This window comes from Mytilus edulis, chromosome 4, assembly GCF_963676685.1.
Source record: "Mytilus edulis chromosome 4, xbMytEdul2.2, whole genome shotgun sequence".
Taxonomy (NCBI): Eukaryota; Metazoa; Mollusca; class Bivalvia; order Mytilida; family Mytilidae; genus Mytilus; species Mytilus edulis.
In genome coordinates this window covers 51,201,799-51,219,745 of record NC_092347.1, presented here as the reverse complement: position 1 = coordinate 51,219,745, position 17,947 = coordinate 51,201,799, and the positions used below count along the sequence as shown (strand labels likewise).

General features: G+C 31.7%; 2 protein-coding genes across 3 annotated transcripts in view; one reads left to right on the top strand and one right to left on the bottom strand.

Moving 5' to 3' along the window:
- LOC139519925 (tudor domain-containing 6-like) overlaps nt 1–16,925 on the bottom strand; it is a 42,799-nt gene extending 25,874 nt beyond the window's left edge. The window contains exons 1-12 of one of the 2 annotated variants that reach the window (XM_071312246.1): nt 16,728–16,925; nt 15,482–15,590; nt 13,749–13,797; nt 12,964–13,055; nt 9,271–9,409; nt 8,507–8,605; nt 7,139–7,176; nt 6,350–6,375; nt 4,682–5,242; nt 1,832–1,900; nt 957–1,053; nt 227–296 (exon numbers count right to left, since the gene is read on the bottom strand). In XM_071312246.1, the coding sequence (XP_071168347.1) occupies nt 227–296; nt 957–1,053; nt 1,832–1,900; nt 4,682–5,242; nt 6,350–6,375; nt 7,139–7,176; nt 8,507–8,605; nt 9,271–9,409; nt 12,964–13,055; nt 13,749–13,797; nt 15,482–15,582 (1,341 nt within the window). In that variant the 5' untranslated portion in view covers nt 15,583–15,590; nt 16,728–16,925. Of the gene's footprint in view, nt 1–226; nt 297–956; nt 1,054–1,831; nt 1,901–4,681; nt 5,243–6,286; nt 6,376–7,138; nt 7,177–8,506; nt 8,606–9,270; nt 9,410–12,963; nt 13,056–13,748; nt 13,798–15,481; nt 15,591–16,727 lie in introns of both variants that reach the window. The other variant, XM_071312245.1, reaches the window with a different exon arrangement.
- Nucleotides 16,926–17,375: 450 nt separating this feature from the next.
- Nucleotides 17,376–17,947, top strand: part of LOC139519924 (protein FAM184A-like) — a 34,558-nt gene continuing 33,986 nt past the window's right edge. Inside the window, exon 1 of the mRNA XM_071312244.1 lies at nt 17,376–17,537. Coding sequence (XP_071168345.1) covers nt 17,397–17,537 — 141 coding nt within the window. The 5' untranslated portion in view covers nt 17,376–17,396. The remainder of the gene's footprint in view (nt 17,538–17,947) is intronic.

The window sequence follows — 17,947 nt, the reverse complement described above, 5'->3', positions numbered from 1 at the left end:
CAATAAACCAGGCCATGTAAATTATCAACAAATGGTTTTGATCAGTAGAAAGTTTGTCAAATGAACAAATTATGCAATCCAGTACAATTGATTGTATTGCTTATGCAACAGCATATCAAATATCATTGACTGAATGAAAGTGGTGATTTGTCAATCGATAGAATCTGAAAATTTAATGATTCAAATTACTGATGACTATGTAAGAGAAAGATAAAAATAATGATACCTCTACAATTTCTTCTCCAACATCAATTTCGAACTGGTTCTCAAATTTTGTAGCAAATTCATTCTGTTTCCTGAAAATATGAAGGGTCTCATTCAATTGTAAAAACCGAACAAAGGAATAATATGTAATCATAGGAAATCATATTCAGATTCAGATGTTTTTAATAAAGTTCTTTCTCTTTAATCAAAATTGTTGAAAGTTTTTGATGAAAAGTTATATGAAATATGCAAAAATTTGATTGACGAAATTACGACAAACAATTTAAAAATTGTAATCGTTTGAGATATATTGATATGTTAAAGCCAACAGTCCCTGGGAGAAAACATTTTCTTCCAATGACAAAACTATGATAAACAAACTGCAAATTGTGGTCGTTCGAGCAATATTGAAATCAAAATGCCGACTGACCAATTTTACTGAGAAAAATAATAATGATGGTCAATAATGGATGAGGTTTATCAATTAATGGATAACTGACCCATCCAATGGTGATAAGCAGATCACCTCAAATCACAACTTGTAACACCTGTTGTAAACGTTAATTGGATGAGGGTCATAAACTTGTTAAAAACATGGACAGGTATAGATAGATTAGAATTTTCATGAGAAAATATTTTTTTCACTTTTTCAAATTTAAGTGACGAAATTGATTTGAAAACTTTCCTCAACATTTTCGTATGACGAGCGCTAGGACTGTAGTATTTCATAATATATATTAACTAAAATATACCTTAGGTCTTGACAAAACTGTTTATGTCTTTCCCAGTCAGACTTCTGACATTCTGCACTACAGTATGGAGTCTTACATCTACTGCACTGGAAAACACCTGTATGTTACACATATAATTTTATTACAAAAATACAATGTTTACGAAAATTCCTACATGTAACAGAACAATATGGACCTTTTGAATAGCTACAAATTATTTGGCTTCAACTTTAAATCAATGGATTAACTAACCAATATTCTTGTACGTGCACAGCTGATGTTTTTAACAAAGGAGTAGGGGCAATAAGGCCCTTATTTGGCCCCAAAATTACTGCAAATTAAAAAGTTATCATACATATTCTTAAATAACTGAAAACTTGACTAAGGTATAAGGTACTAAGAAAAACAAAACAAATTTGACTTCGAACAAGTTCCCATGGCAACAAATCATGACTTAATTTGCATATTATGTTAAATTTCGTGATTTTCCTTGCCTTTTCATCAAATTTTAAGTATAAATTTACATTGAAAAAGTATGTGCGCACCCAAGAAACAACTTTATATTTGGTGAGATTATGCTGGTTAATTTAAAAAAAATAGTTAATATACCTACAATTATACCTTTATTATTGCATTAATTGTCCTTAATGACAGACATTAAAATAGTATGCCATATTTGGATACATTTCACATGGAACTGACATTTTAGATGTTACACTGAAGTTATTGCTATCAATCATGTTTGCCATTTTGTTTACAAACTACAGACAGATCATGTACAAGGTCTACCAAATATAAAGTATAGGGATTAAAAGAGTGTTCTGCATTGTACTGTAAACTTCATTTCCTTATTTTATTGCAAATATTTCTTCTAAATGAATAAAATCTACATGTACCTGTTGTAGAGCACACATTACATGGTCTTGGATCCACTTTTATAGCTCTTTTGACATCTTTTCTTGGACCTAAAATAGAAACAAAACACTACAAATGAACTGTTTTTCTCTTTATTCTTGTATATCATTATTCATACTACAAGAAAGAAGGAGAAGACTTGACACTGATGCTTTTACGTTGAGTTAAAAACAAGATCATTAAACACAAACAAGCATCATTAGATAATCTCTGTATGTATGTATATTTAGTGAAATAATTCTTTCACACCATGCTCTATACTCATTTTAACATGGGTAAACATAATATTTGTCAATATCTTTATACCGAAGTTAAGCGAGGTGTAAAATGTTGACAATATATTGCCAACCCCTGTTAAAATGAACATAGAGCATGGCATGATAAAATTATTTGGATTTTTAAAGGAAAATTCATAACTTTTGTACTTTGATGGCAGAACTATAACAGGCCTTTGAAAGGCATCCATTTTGATTTGATGAAGCCAAAACGATTTTGAAAATAAACCATTTCACAATTGAATAAATGGGGAATGTGTCCCATGGACACAGATGATGCCCCCACTTGCATATCATATAAATTTGATGAGTTTTGTGGTAATTAGTATCGTGTATAAATTTCATAACATTTGATGGAGGCAAGCTTAAGTTCATAAAATTAGAGAAAGGAAACAAAAAAAAATTCCATTTGTAAAGGTTCATACCTTTAGAATGATTAAAGTGATGCCACCAAAATTCAAACTGGATCTGTGTTTTATGGTTATAAGCATTGTGTATAACTTTCATAACATTTGGTTATGGCAAACTAAAGTTAGAGAACGGAAACCAACTTTGGGATGTATGCAGGGGCATTAAAATGAACAGATACATGTGAACTTACTTTCAGAAAGATTTGATTTAATTTATGACTTTGTTCAAAACACAACTAACAATTTCAATTGTGACATCTATCAAATGCAGCCCCATGTTTTAATGGAATAGGAACATAGCTTTGTTTCCAAAGCAAAAGAAGAATTTCATATTAGAATACATCATATTTCAGTTACAGAATGCTATAGTATCAGGAATCAGTCCATCTTCATTGATCTTTTTTGTAAGATCAAATTTCAGATTTGACAAATGGGATATTATTTTGTGATTATCGAACTAGTCAAGAGGTTTTGGTCTGTGGAAACCTTTGAAAAAGTCTGAAGAAGATCTGATGAAAAATGAAGATGCTATTAATAACAAGAAGTATTTTTTACAAGGTATTATTTTTTCTGTCTACTGTGCCATTTGTGCATCTGTAGTGATTATCGTAAAATGTGGATTTTTGTCATATCTGGTCCGGTTTGGATTAGTAGTTTACACTGAACTATTCAATGGCCGCCAAAAAAATGAAAAATGAAAAATACGAAAATATACAATGTTTGACAAGAGATTGGGAATGAATATGAAGTTTTTATAAATGCATCAAATGGATGAAACATAAACTAAAGTCTATTTTGACCACTTTCTAAAGAAATTACAAAACTTTTTTTTAGCTCAAAATCAAAATTTTCGCTCTCGATTTACAAGAAGTACAGGAAGAGAAAGACGGTAAATTTTTGAAAGCCATAAAAAGATATGACCAAACCTCTTTTGAAAAGAGAAAAAATTGTTTATTTCTTTGAATTTCCATTCTGCAAACATATATTTCGATTTTTTTCTGCTTTTCTGATTATATTTTCTCCTTGTCGAAATTTGTGATTGCAACCCATGTGGTATAAATAATGTCACAAGTGTCAGCTTGGGGTATATTGTATCTAAACAGTTATCCCCCATAGGGCAATTAACACCTATTCAATCACTTTAAATTGCCTCTATTGTCTGACTTGAAGGGATTACAATTACAGGTGATATATTTTTTATGATAAAAAGCGGTAATTAGATCTGAAAATTCAAAATTTATGACATGGATTTGCGATATAGAAACAAGAAAAATAACATCCTCAAAATACTTATAGCGTCGCGGAAATGATTATAGCGTCACAGGAGGAAGATAAAACGGCCTGGGGAGAACACTGTCCTCTATAAAAAATGTTCCACATTTCATATTCTTCTAATTCAGTCAAACTCATACATGGCATTGAAACCTAAATTCAAATTTGAAGAGATCTGCAACTGTTTTAGTTGTGAGGGTTAAAACTGTTGCTAGAAGTCTCTTTTCAATTGAGAAACAAACTATAAATGAATGCCCTTTGAAGGTAATATTAACTTATGTCATCTGGTGTTTTAATGCAGTTGTTATCCTTACCATGCAATGATAACTTTGTCCAACATTCAGTTTTACACAACATATTTTGTCACAATACATTTATCTAATGGCTTTTCCAGAATTAATTGTACGGAGGGAGTTAGAGGGCACTGTTATCAAAATTGGATGGGTGGTGGTAATATTGTTTGAACATTTAATGGAAATGTCTAATCAAAAATTTATGCATGGTGGAGTCGAATAAAAAGTGCCTTCCAACCCTCTGATACATTTATCTTTGGAACAGCCCTAAGTAAATATATAAAGATTTTTCAAAATTTTTAAAACATTTGGTCAGTTTGTGCTGAATCAACTCAAAATTAACCATTTAGAGACAAATTACTGCGGATTGGTTATTATTCCTGGATTTTGTTGGTATAGGTAAAACATGAATTTAAATGTTTAACGTAGTACACATTTTCTATTGACATATGGACAGACTTTGGAAAAACCATAAAACCAACTACCAACGCGAATACAATTTTTCTTCAATCAACAAAATTTGGTATCCATGAAAATAAATGAATTCAAGTACAACAAAATTTACCTGTAGTTATGCTTACCTGCTAAAGATTCCATGCTTGAATGCATATTTTGTCTTTTACCATAATCCATATTACCCTTTCTGTGAACTCCATAATTAGGTGTATTATGATGATAGTTATCCTCGTATGTGTATCCATAATTGTTATTGTTATAGCTATGATCTTCATGATAACCTCCCCCATAACCTTCATATCCATTGTTATAATCTCCACCTTGGTAAGGTTGGCCACGCCCAAAACCTCTGTAATCCATGCAATTTCCATCATTATAGTATCTTGGTTGCCTGCTGCCACGCCCATACCCATCACCAAAGGGATTCCCATAGCCTGGATTTCCCCCATATCCATATCCTCTGTCCCCTTGTGGCATCCCACGCCCATAACCACTGGAGTTCTTGTTCCTAAAATTGTGAGGACTTGCGCCACGGCCTCGTCCTCTTGCACCAGCATAGGATCCACAATCAGACTGTCCATCATACTCCATCAATCCATTTCCATCAAACTGGTTAAATCTTTGACTGAGTTGTGATGGTCCATGTTGAACAGGCATATATGATGGGTTTGGGGTCACTCGTCCACCTGGAATATAACTCCTACTTATTTATCACTATAAACATGATAAATACAGATAATTTCCACAAATCAAAGTGCTGGATAGCAACTCTGGGAAGTTTGCAACTGTAGATGTGTATTATTTCAAATAGGTATAGATGTGTATTATTTCAAATATGTATTTAATCACAGCTTTGATGTTTTAACTAAACCATTTTCTTTTTAGCAATTATTTTTCTTTTCAGCAATTATCGAAAATCCCTTTTTTTCATATGTCATATATAAAATTTAGATATTTTCTATTGCAACCTTAAAATGTTGTTCTCAAATATTCAAATATACTAACAAAAAGGAAATTATTCAAAATGTCATTTATCTTAATACAATGTATTTTACAAATCTACTAAAAAATGAGTTTGAACAGAAATCTAGTAATTATTTCATTAAAAATTTAATTCTAGAGAAAGTTAAAAAATTGGTTATTTCCCTTTGAACAGAAATCTAGTAATTAAAAAGTATTTTCATCAAAAATTTAATTCTAGGGAAAGGGCTTTAACTGAACAAGGAGAACAGCTAAAATTTTGAAAATCAAACCCGACATGTAACTTGTCATGATAAAACAACACACCAAATATCAATATCCTCAAGCATGAAGAAAAAAAGTCTGGAATACTGATTTGCTGGACTGACAGACAGAGTGCAAACCTAAAGTCCCATTCGACTACGATGGTAGGTGACTAACAAGCATTCTGTGTGTGTTGCATGGTAATACATAGTCCCTGACAGGTTAAATTTCTTTGTATTAAAATAAAATTCTATCTTGCTTTATAACTAGTCAAGTTGTAAACTAAATTACGAATATCGAGTCATTATCTTCAAGCATGAAGAAAAAAAGTCTGGAAAACTGATTTGCTACATTGACAGATGGACTGACAGACAGAAGGACAGAGTGCAAAACTTAAGTCCCCTTCCACTTTGTTGGTAGGGGTTTAATGGAATAGAATATAAATATACAAGAATATCCAGTCAGAAGTTAAATGCTATGAGTTCAGCATTAACCCCTGTTCTCACCACATTTTATGTGTGTCTCTAAATAACTGCCAAGAAGTCCTTGTCTGCCATCATTTCTTATACCTTGGTTATTCATCTGTTTGTGACCTCTGAAAAAAAATAAATAATAAAAATAGATTTGGAATTATATTCATAAACTAAATGGAAATTAGTAATATTTGTTTTGTTTCTTTTGAAATATGGTTTTTAATTGCTCATTTTTTTAGTATCCTATTTGGATATTTGAAAGAATATCTCAATTTCAGAATATTTTGGCTAGCTCTGACATATTTGTTCAACAAATAGTTTGCTATAAGAGTGAAAATTTGTAGCTCCAACATTGAAAACTTTCACTTAACAGTGGTTTCCATTCGGCAGGTAAAAAATTATGAGTCCATAACCTTCCGACGTCAAGCAACAATCACTTTTTAATTGTGACCTCAAATTTTTAAAAGTGTGATGTCAAAGTTTATGGGAACTTATATGATTTTATGTAATGGCAGACAGTGTAAATATGTCTATTCTACATATATCTTCTCCTCTTAGGACTTTTCCAAAAATAAATGTATGGTGGGAAGGAAGGCACTTTTTATTTGACCCAAACATGCATACATTTTAAAATAGATATTTCATTTAAATGTTCAAGCAATCTTCCTTAAATAACCCCCACCAATCAAGTTTTAATAAAAGTGCCCCCCCCCCCCCCCCTTTCCCCTTTTTTACAATTAATTCTGGAAAAGCCCGTACATAAATATCTGTCTATCATTTTATTAAAATAAAAATCGGATAAATATTTTTGTATTTGTCCTTCAAGAGTAATACCAGCTGTACCTTATGAATGTTTTGAACAAAATTTCAGTGAAAAATATTTACCCAAGCTGTCCATTGGTTAAGACAATTCTTCTTCCAGACTGAAATAAGAACAGACAATACAATCAATAGGTTTGTGCTCTTTACTTATGATTATGCTTATATATCCACATACTTTTTTGACAGTGGTTACTTTTGGTCTTAATTGAAGGACTCTGATCATGAAATTAATAAAAATGCTTGTGCGCAGTAAAGATTCAAGATGGTATTCATTTTACAGTGGGAACTTTAATCTTAAAATATTACTACAACAATGAAACCGTTGATACTCCTAGAAAAGTTACTAGATTAACATGTGCATTTTGTTGGTAATTTTGCAACTTGAATATCTGAGTAAATATTTCATTGATAAATTTCTTGGAATATTCAAGGATATCTATAGAATGTTGTACTTAATGCAATTTATTTTTAATTTTTTTTATTTCAGAAGAAGTCACTGGGGTAAAGCTGATGATTGCAATTCAATTTACGGTCATCCAGAATTGGGTCAGAATCAGTATTGTCTGTTAAAGTGTTTCTATGATATGTTCTATACGAAGCATACATTGGTATGATATAAATTTATAAAAGATTCACACAGAAATCACAAATTACTACTGAGATATGTATATGAAACAGGAAATTCGATTTGAAAAAAAGGCTTAGCAATCTACAATTTTGAAATAAAAGGATTATGACAGGTCACAAACAAATAACTAAACTCACAGAAGTGCATTAGTAATCTTGATCAGCTTAGAAATCTTTTCAGGGGATTATGAAAACTACTGATGTATCATTTCAAAATGTTTACATAACTGACAGAAGTCTTGAAAGCTGGAAATCTGACAAAAAGTGTTCATGCATACAAGGTAAAAGTCTAATTTAGCAATATGCCAAACCTTTTCTCCTTTAGGATGCCATATAATATATAATTACGGGAAAAATACAACTGCTTGCATTCAGTTGGGTGAAATTACAATAAAATGCTTCCCTGAGCACAGCCTGATATGACCACATTTCTGGTTTTATGGCATCAATTGTTTTTCAATGTTGTTTTTGTCAGTCAGATACCATTTTACTCAGTATAATTCTAGAGGTTGAACAAAATGAATATCGCTGTCATGAATAATAAAGATGAAAAAAAATTTGGTTAAAAAGGTTGGCAAAGTTAATTTTTAATTTCCTTCAAATCGAAGGTCCAGTTGCAAAAGTGGAAGGTCCCTGACCTCAGACAACCGCTTATTTGAACTCCTCCTGCTTATTGTCAGGAAACCAAATGTGTCTTTTGACAACAACATCATAGCATTATACCAACCCAAAAAAATATTTGTGGTCGTATAAAACACATGTTTTTCTAAAAATGTATTGTAAGGCTTTCCTTTTTGTTTTTACCTTTACTGAGCCTTTATCACTGTCACTGTCTGAACCTTTGGACCTGGATTGACCACCCATTCTACTTGAAGGCAAGGAATTAAGAAATTCTTCTTGGTCCTGATTAAAATATAATACATCAACTTATATTATTATCTATTTCTTTCAAACTTTAATTAATACAATAAAACATAACACAAGTCTAGTGACATTTTCCTTGCCGCACACGACCTCTCTGTCACTTTGTAGCACCTGGCAATAAGGAGAAATAAAGACTGATTAATATGATTTCACCACCTACTGTATAAGTGAGGCTAAACATGCATTCCTCAGGACTGTTATCCTGTCAGTTGCATTTTTATAATCAGGCAATATTTTCATGTTTGTACAGATACCCAATTTTCCATGGCAAATTCTAATTTCCTGGCAGTTTACATACGAGTGGCAAATTGACTTAGAGTACTGTAAAATATTTCAAAAGTTAAAAGTGGGTATATAGTGATAAATTTTACATGTTGATATTGAAACAAATATTTTGAAACAAATCTTTTGTTTGATAAACTGATGAATAAAATAAATATGGAATGATGCCCCCTCTTGCATGTAACATTATAAAGGGACATAACTCAAGAACGGTAAAAGTTTTTAAAAAATCAGGTTGTTTTTCTCTATTGAATATTACAGGTAAAAGCATATTCTTTCATATCAGTTACAAAAAAATCTGTGTTGTAAGAGCTACTTCAGTAACTTTTAGCAGGACTTTTTCTTAATAATTGCATAAATACCTGTTTTTCATTCCTTCTCCTTTGTCTGTCCTCATCTGACATAGCAATAGCAACTTTTAGGGTATGTTCTCTCAATTCAAATTTATTCAACTGACGTATAGCATCTTCTGCTTCAGCCAAATTAGACATGGTCACAAACCTTTCAAAAAAGTTTTAAAATTGTGTGTAAATTTCTATAATGTATGTGGTTGCAATAATAGAAGCTAGAACTACATCTAATGTACAGTACAGTTCAAGAGTACCAACTCTCCCACACCCTACACCGAGGAAAATGTCGGAGCCACTCCGACAAACTCCGATATTCCTCTCAAAATGTTGGGAGGAATTTGGGAGTAATCTCTCCCAAAATCAGGTAAATGTTTATTGTGATAACGAGCTCACTCTCGACACCGAGGAATTAATTGCCCTTATCCTACTTTGATCTATACCGGCACAAGACTGAATGGGTAATTGGATTACCTGACAGGTAAAGGTTGAAGTTATAAAGAGTTATATTTCCGGTCTACTGTACCAGTTTAAGTGTCAAACCGGTGTATAATTTTAAATGTCTTTTATACTAATTAAATTTCATTTGTGGTAATAAAAACTAAAGTCAAAATATTTTCGTATTTTTTGTTAGCCCATCTAAAAATATCTTAACCTTAATGTACTTGCTTTAAAAAAAAAACGATTATAAAATATAGCGGAATATGTGAAAAACAAAATATTCTACTTCAAAGTTAAAGTCTTTATTTAAAAATTATAAGTCTAAAAGTTTTATATATGCAAGTAAAAAGGAAAATTTATTCACCATTCATTAGACAAAATGATTGCCCCGTATTAATTGTGTAAATCTACGGCATTTTCTTTTTACGATTATCTAATTGCTGGAATGAATAAAAGATTTAAAAGCAAAATGTTGTTGTTAATTCTTTCAATTGTATTTAAGTTTTATAAAAAATGAAAACTACTTAATTTTGACCTCGATGTCTTCACCAGTAAATTAATATTTTATTTACGAAATGAGCATACTTGTGTAAAAATAACCGGAAACTTTCGCTAAATTAATCTGAGCAGTTAAATAAAATTACGTGTTTGAAAGTTTTGTATATTCAAGTAAAAAGGAAAAGATTATTCACCATTCGTTATGCTTAACAATTACGGCATTTTCGTTTTACGATTTGTTGGCAGTACAGCAGAATAATAATACATTTCCGTTACAACAGGAATACTTCCAGCTGCATTAATTCGTCTTTGTTTAATATTAACTTTCGCACAATGAATGTAAATTTGTGTATTTTCAACAAAAGATTTTAAAAACAATTATTTGCCGTGCGAAGACAATTCCACGATACACATCTCAGTTATCAACAGTTTGGGTTGAACTTGAACTTGACTTACTTAACAATGTTAAATGCTAAAAATAGTTAACATCAATGTTATCCACAGCACGAGTTTTTTAAAGGGCGGGAAAAAATATCGCGTACTAGTAAACTCAGGTGACCTTTCTGGCCGACCGTGGGAAAGTCCATTCAAGGTTTCTAAAGTTGCAGAACGACATTTTTTGCAATCGTATTGAGGCTCCAGAAGGTCCTTTTACAATTGATTTATCGGGAAAATATAATTCTTATCCGAATAAACGTGAACACATTTTTAACTATTTGAATTTTAATGTTTTATCTTTCAAAAAAGAAAGTACATTAGTTATATGTCCATGGTCAATAATATAGATTTACAGTTGGTGATGTATTAATGGAAATTATGGTGGAAATTGTCTGGGGTGACTGATTGTATTCAAATGACAATAATCATGATAATACGATAAAGAAATGCCAATTGTAGGCGGTTGGCAAATTTTGAAAATAAAATGATGACTGATTTAACTGGAATAGAATATTATGATGGGCAATTATGAGGTTTGATAAATTTTATTAATAATTAAAGGATTAGTGACCTATCGGATAGCGATAAGCGGATTACTTATCATCACAACTTTTAACATCTTTTGTAAACGTAAAATGATTGAGCGTCATAAACTTGTCAAACACCGGTAGAATTATAGTACATTTATAATATAATTAATGTGAAAATATTTTTCACTTTCCAAATTCAAATGACGAAATTGATATAAATACTTTCGTCAATTTGAAAACCGTTCCGTAAAATGCGAAAATGACGAACACTATCAATATCACTTGAAATTATTTCCTTTGTCAACAGAGTTGTCATTTAACAGTTTCTGTTCGTAATTTGAATTATTCAAGTCTGTATAAATGTACCGAGGTGGTGAAACATCATATTTTACATTGCTCAATAAATTAAGTTTACTTGATGATCCGATGAATCGGGTTACCGAAAAAAAAACATGATTTTATTAGCCAGTTGATTTTTTAATAATGAACAATTAATGCGCTGATATTGCTTATTGAATAAGTTATAAAAGAAACTAATTGTGGCAAAATCGTCCTTGCTGAAAGAACACAATGTATGACCTGACCGGACTGTAATAGAAACACAAAATAACAATTTTCTTCATACTTTTTCGTATGTACGTTCTATTTTAAAGATAACGGCATAAGACACAAATATAAAAGATAATAATTATCTTATTCTAAATGATATTGTCACATCTTTTTCTGTCAAAGAAAGGAAAACATTTGTTCAATTTATAATACCGTGATTTTAAAGCACACCTGTGCAACCAAGATCGATTAAATGTTCAAAGGTAAATTATCTGGGTAATCCAATTATGTTGTCACGCGTCGTTAATTTGAAGTACATCCGATGGGCAATAAACCAATTAACAGCCACGCGGTGTTGGGAGAGAATCTTTGGAGGATTTTAGGAGTGAAATCCGCGGTACTCGGTGTGATTCCGAGAAACACGGAAATCGGAGAAAAAAGTTATCGAATCGATATTTTTGAACAGTACTGTACATCATTGGTTGTATATTATTATTAACCACTGTTAAGGATGCTGTAAACCAATGCATGATTTTTACACTATTGAAAATACTAGCCATGATGTTTAATTCTGCAACAGTGAATCACAAAAGCTGGGCAGAACTCTATTTTTGTTTATATATAAACCACCATTTAACCATGTTCACAGATACAAACTAACATTTATATGAATCAATACATATGTCATATGAAATGCATTGAAAATCATAGTAAATAAATGGGGTCCTGTTTAATTAATAATTTTGATAGCCACTTTTGGGACTTCTGGTTCATGTTAGGCATTATTTTGAAGTTTCCAAGTACAATCTCAGTGCCTCATGACCGGCATTCCGTTGCAAAATTTTGTTTTGATTGACAACAGGGTCAGTCTGTCTTCTTCCGGGGAAGAATAAAGGATAGAATTGAGGCAATATACTCTATGTTCTGACGCCAGATTACATTTAAATCAATCCAAATTTTTACAGAAATTCAAACTAGAAAGCCTACCCTTTCTAATAAATCTACATTCAGTTACAGAACTAGTGTAATAATAACACTTCACGTAAAAGTGGGAGTATTAAAAATATAATAAAGAAACATTATTAGATAAATAAATACAAGGAAGATATATTTTTTTTGTTATTATTCAATACACATTTCGTGAAGCACTGCATACTTAAACTAGACGCTCTCGAGAGCTGGTGTCGCTCACCTGTATTTAATGTTTAATACTTTGTCCTTTGCTTTCAAAACACTATTCATATAAACTTACCCAAAGGTGCTCTTTAAGTCAGATCGTTTAGATACCATCATCTTAGCATGTAATACGTTACCAGCTCTACTAAACAGGTTTGATAGACCATCCTATAAAATAGATAGCAGAATAGGCAAGCGATTCTCAAATTTTAGCATCAATAAAATAAGATTAATAAAGACAATTGGTAAGACAGGATTTCATGAAATAATAATTTTCAGTCAAAATTGCTGAACTTTTCACATGCATTCTTTAGGCCGAACTTTTTTTTATTATGTTTAACGAGATCCGCAGACTGCACCTTTCCTGATTTCAGAATAAAAATAAAAGTAGTGCTTCTTACTTTTATTTTTATTTTTCTCGCGGACTGTTATGAAATCCTCAGAATAAAATCAAATCTGTTGTTTACTATACTTCAAGGCATTAACGATATATTTTTTCAAAAAAAATGTTTCAGCTGGGTATGTTACACGACAGCATACATCAAATCATTTTAACTTTCGGCAAAATCAGTTATAACTTCATCAGAATTATTCATATTGTGAGTTAGAGCCGATAAACTTTTCTATAATTCTGATATAATTTGTCCCAAAAGTAGTGAAATACACTGTAAAATTCTTTTTCGAATAGACCTGTGAGGTGTGATTTTTTTAATTTGCGTTTTTTGTCCAAAACAAATGCACTACGAAATAACTGTGTTCTAGGATAATATATCTTTGCATTTTTCAGACTAAAAGTAGCAAACATCAAACAAAATCAGTACTTTTTTTTTTTTACAACCGATTGTAATCCAAAATACTTACATCTGACAGTTCTTTAGGTATGCCTGTAATATACAATTGGACTCCTTCTCTGCAAAATTAATTGAAAGATTAAGGTTTAACAAGAGTGCACACACTGAAATGCCTTGCCTGATTTACTGACTATTTATTTTATATTGAAAGTCTTAAAGATAAAAGTTTAACTAAAAGCATCACAAAAACTCAGGTCCAATAAATGCTGTCAGACAGACATATACACCTTACAATTTTTTTATACATAAAATATATTTGACCTTATGCTTATGATAATTGAATAAAATACTCCACAGGGTGCACCTTGATTCAAATGCAGAGGTCAAACCCTGAACAGTTGGGGCCAAGGATCCGGAATTTTTTTCACCTAATTTCGGTCATTTTCATATAACTTAAATGTTGGTGCCCTTTTCAAAATAAAGATTGTCAAAATCTCATTACTGCAAGAGTATGCTCATACTCGTAGCATCATCGAACTTGTTTCACTGTTGCATCTATAGCATTTACTTCACGATTTATCCTTCCATTTTCCTAACATCGATCAAGAGCATTTAAGGGAAGGCAACAGTTTAAAAATAATATGATTTTAATGACTCAAAATGATTATTTTCTCAGTCATTGCTTACGTTTTTTTCAATTCTGAAGTCGAAATTCAAACCGGATGTAATGCAACAATACTAAAACGAACAATTCCGGACTCATTTCCGGGATTAGTTTTGTTTATCAAATTCACACGAAATCATCAGATTTTTAATATTTTACCTTTAATAGTGTGAGAATATTAATCAAAATAGTTGCACTTGCTATATTTAGCATGAAATCATTTTAAATTTACGATTTAGTGTCTAATCTGCGGATGAGAATTTCAGGCATGCGTATTACATAGTAAACAAAGCATGTGTATTAGTAGTGAAAAAAACTTTTTTTCTACGTAAATTAAATCAAGTTTTAATTTAATTTTAAATCATAATTGACAATTGTCTTAGCTGAAAAGTAATTAAATTATGAAGAGATGGTATGGAATTTTAATTTCTTTATAAAATAATTTCGGAGCTTGTGATTAATAGCCAAGTGTGAATTAAAAACACAGGTAAAGAAATTAGCGATCATTAGCCAATAGCTCCCCAAGGCATTAATATAGTTATTAGGAGGGCCCTCAGGATTATAACACTTTACTTAAGTGACAGTTTAATTACATAAAATCGATAACAAAACAAAAATGTGTTCAAAATGGCGATTTTGAAACTCGATCTTAAAGAAATGACCGAAATTATTTCTGTTGAAAAATATATTTGACCTAAATCCCAATGATTCATTTAGGACTTTTGAGTTTCCAAATCGGTTATGACTGGCATATTTGACCGTTTCCGGACCCTTGGTTGGGGCAAGTATGGACACAACACTCAAGCTCAATACAGCTCTGAATTTGGATTGTGATTCAATATTCGACTCAGAATAGGTTTCTGACACAAGTCTGGAAACTAGAAAAATGCCTTTTATGGTCTTTTTTTGGCCCCATATTCTATAACTAATAGGACCATAATCCGCAAAATCAACCTTCCTTTTGTGGTTATAAACCTTGTGTTTAAATTTAATAGATTTCTATTCACTTATACTAAAGTTATTGTCCAAAAACCAACTGTCTTCAGACAACAATGACGATGTGATACCAATATAGACCACAAAGTTTTTTTGCGGTCATATAAAAACCAGACTCCAACTCTGTAATTACTGTTACATACCTCTTATCCTGATTTTTTCTGATGTTTCTTCCTGGTCCTCTGTCATATGAGTTGAACTTTTTGTCATCAAAGTCATCTCTTCTTGGATCCCATGAATCCATGTTCAAAGCTAAAAAAAAATAACATTGAGTTAAAGAATCCCAATTATTCAATTTTTGATGAAATCAAACAAAGTTCAATTTGGGACCCTTTGGGCCCTTATTCCTAAACTGTTGGGACCAAAACTCCCAAAATCAAACCCAACCTTCCTTTTATGGTCATAAACCTTGTGTTTAAATTTCAAAGATTTCTATTTACTTATACTAAAGTTATGGTGCTAAAACCAAGAATAATGCTTACTTGAGCCCCTTTTTGGCCCCTAATTCCTAAACTGTTCAGTCCTCAACTCCCAAAATCAATCCCAACCTTCCTTTTGTGGTCATAAATCTTTTGTTTAAATTTCATTGATTTCTATTTACTTATACTAAAGTTATTGTGCGAAAACCAAGAATAATGCTTATTTGGGCCCTTTTTTGGCCCCTAATTCCTAAAATGTTGGGACCAAAACTCCCAAAATCAATCCCAACCTTCCTTTTGTGGTTATAAACCTTGTGTTAAATTTCATAGATTTCTATTCACTTTTACTAAAGTTAGAGTGCGAAAACTAAAAGTATTCGGACGACAACGACGACGCAAGACGACGCCAACATGATAGCAATATACGATGAAAAATTAAAATTTTTGCGGTCGTATAAAAACAAGGCTTTATCTTTTCTTGTCTTGTTGTTCCTGAAATACTTTAAATATTTACAAATACTCAGTACTGATACAGTTAAAACATGCCCTTTGTAGATTTCATGCAATAAATGGAAAATAAAAAACAAAAGCCCAAACTGCATTATTAAGTCAGCTATAAAAGGCCCCCAAAATGTCAATGTAAAACAATTCAAAGGAGAAAGCTATGTCCTATAATTTCGAACAATTCCTGTGTATTTCCAAATGTTGAAAAAAAATTCTTGCTTTGGATTGACTGAAATAATGTTCTTGCTCGGTTTGCATGAGTCATATGATGGGGGAAATCTGGCTTTTTCCCACCATCTCCCTGCAAAGAAAGTCAAATGGTCCATGCTTTACAAAAATGGCCATTCTTTCCCGCCATATATATTTTTTAGGAAACCGAAAGATTACTACTTTCCTTTTCAATTTCAGTTTATCTTGTTAAAGTTATTGACATATAACAGTGTAAACGGCTATAACCAGTCATTACCTCATCTATTACTGTACAACTATTCACAAAACAAATTTCAAAATATTACTATATCCTAAGATATAGTGCAAAGATCTGGACAATCAGATGCCGAGATGGGAATGGGAGCACATGCAACTTTGTTGATGCAATTTGTTGATGAGGAAAACGTTTGAATGGGAGGAAGTGTCAAGATACTATTCAAGCGTAAAACAGAATGAGAACACATTTTTATTTCCTACGATAAAGCCAATTATTATCGAATGTCCCCGAATTTTTATGGAAAACACCAAAAGAGTTCCGATAAGGGCACCTGTCTGTTGATATTTTGACGCGTTATGCTTAATTTATAAAATAGATACAGAGAGGATCAAGCAGTTTTTAAGCCAATTAATATGAACTTAACAATAAAATTGTGTCTATGATAACATAAAGTATGTGTGTATTTTATATGTAATACTATTGTATTGCTTAGCAACACGTAAACTTTAGAACTAATTTTTAGCGTATGAATATGTGGACAATGACAATAACAGAAGAATTAAAATGTTAATAACCACTAAAAATTATGGTTCTAATCACATTCGTTGTTCAAACTTGTTTTTTGTGAATATTTAGAAAATATGAAAAAAATCAAAAGATTTTACAGGTAATGTTACTAAGAACTATTTCATCAACCGAATTTTCATCATGGCGGCCAGTGCCAAAATGTCGTTCAACTATTACCAAAATGGAAAATATGGAACTCTACCTGCAAATCCACAGAAGGATGTGGAGGTTACAAATGACATGCATCTCAAGATGTCAAAGAAAATTGCTCAGCTCACAAAGGTTCCTCACATTTGTACTTTTCCTTTAAAACACAACTTCGTTGAAAAGGGGGGATTTTTTTACACGGTCGGTTGACACAGGCACTTGTTTCTGTCAATGTGGGGTTTACTATCCACACACATACGACAAATTTTCGCCTGTGGGTTGACATTATTTTTGGAATATTCTACCGACCTGGATTATTGCGGTGATCATTAAGTTGATAACTTCTATAAGCCGCCTCATAATACACCTTATCACTAATCCCGGCTGACCCAGCCGCTTGAGTTTTTGACGCATTCAACAATCACCCCTCGCCCATTGCGGCGTCAGATATTTTGTTTTATGACATCGGGAACCTGTGTGATTTTCAGTAATGGACAAATTGTGATTTAAGGTGTATTAACTTTATTATAAAGTTTATATAAAAT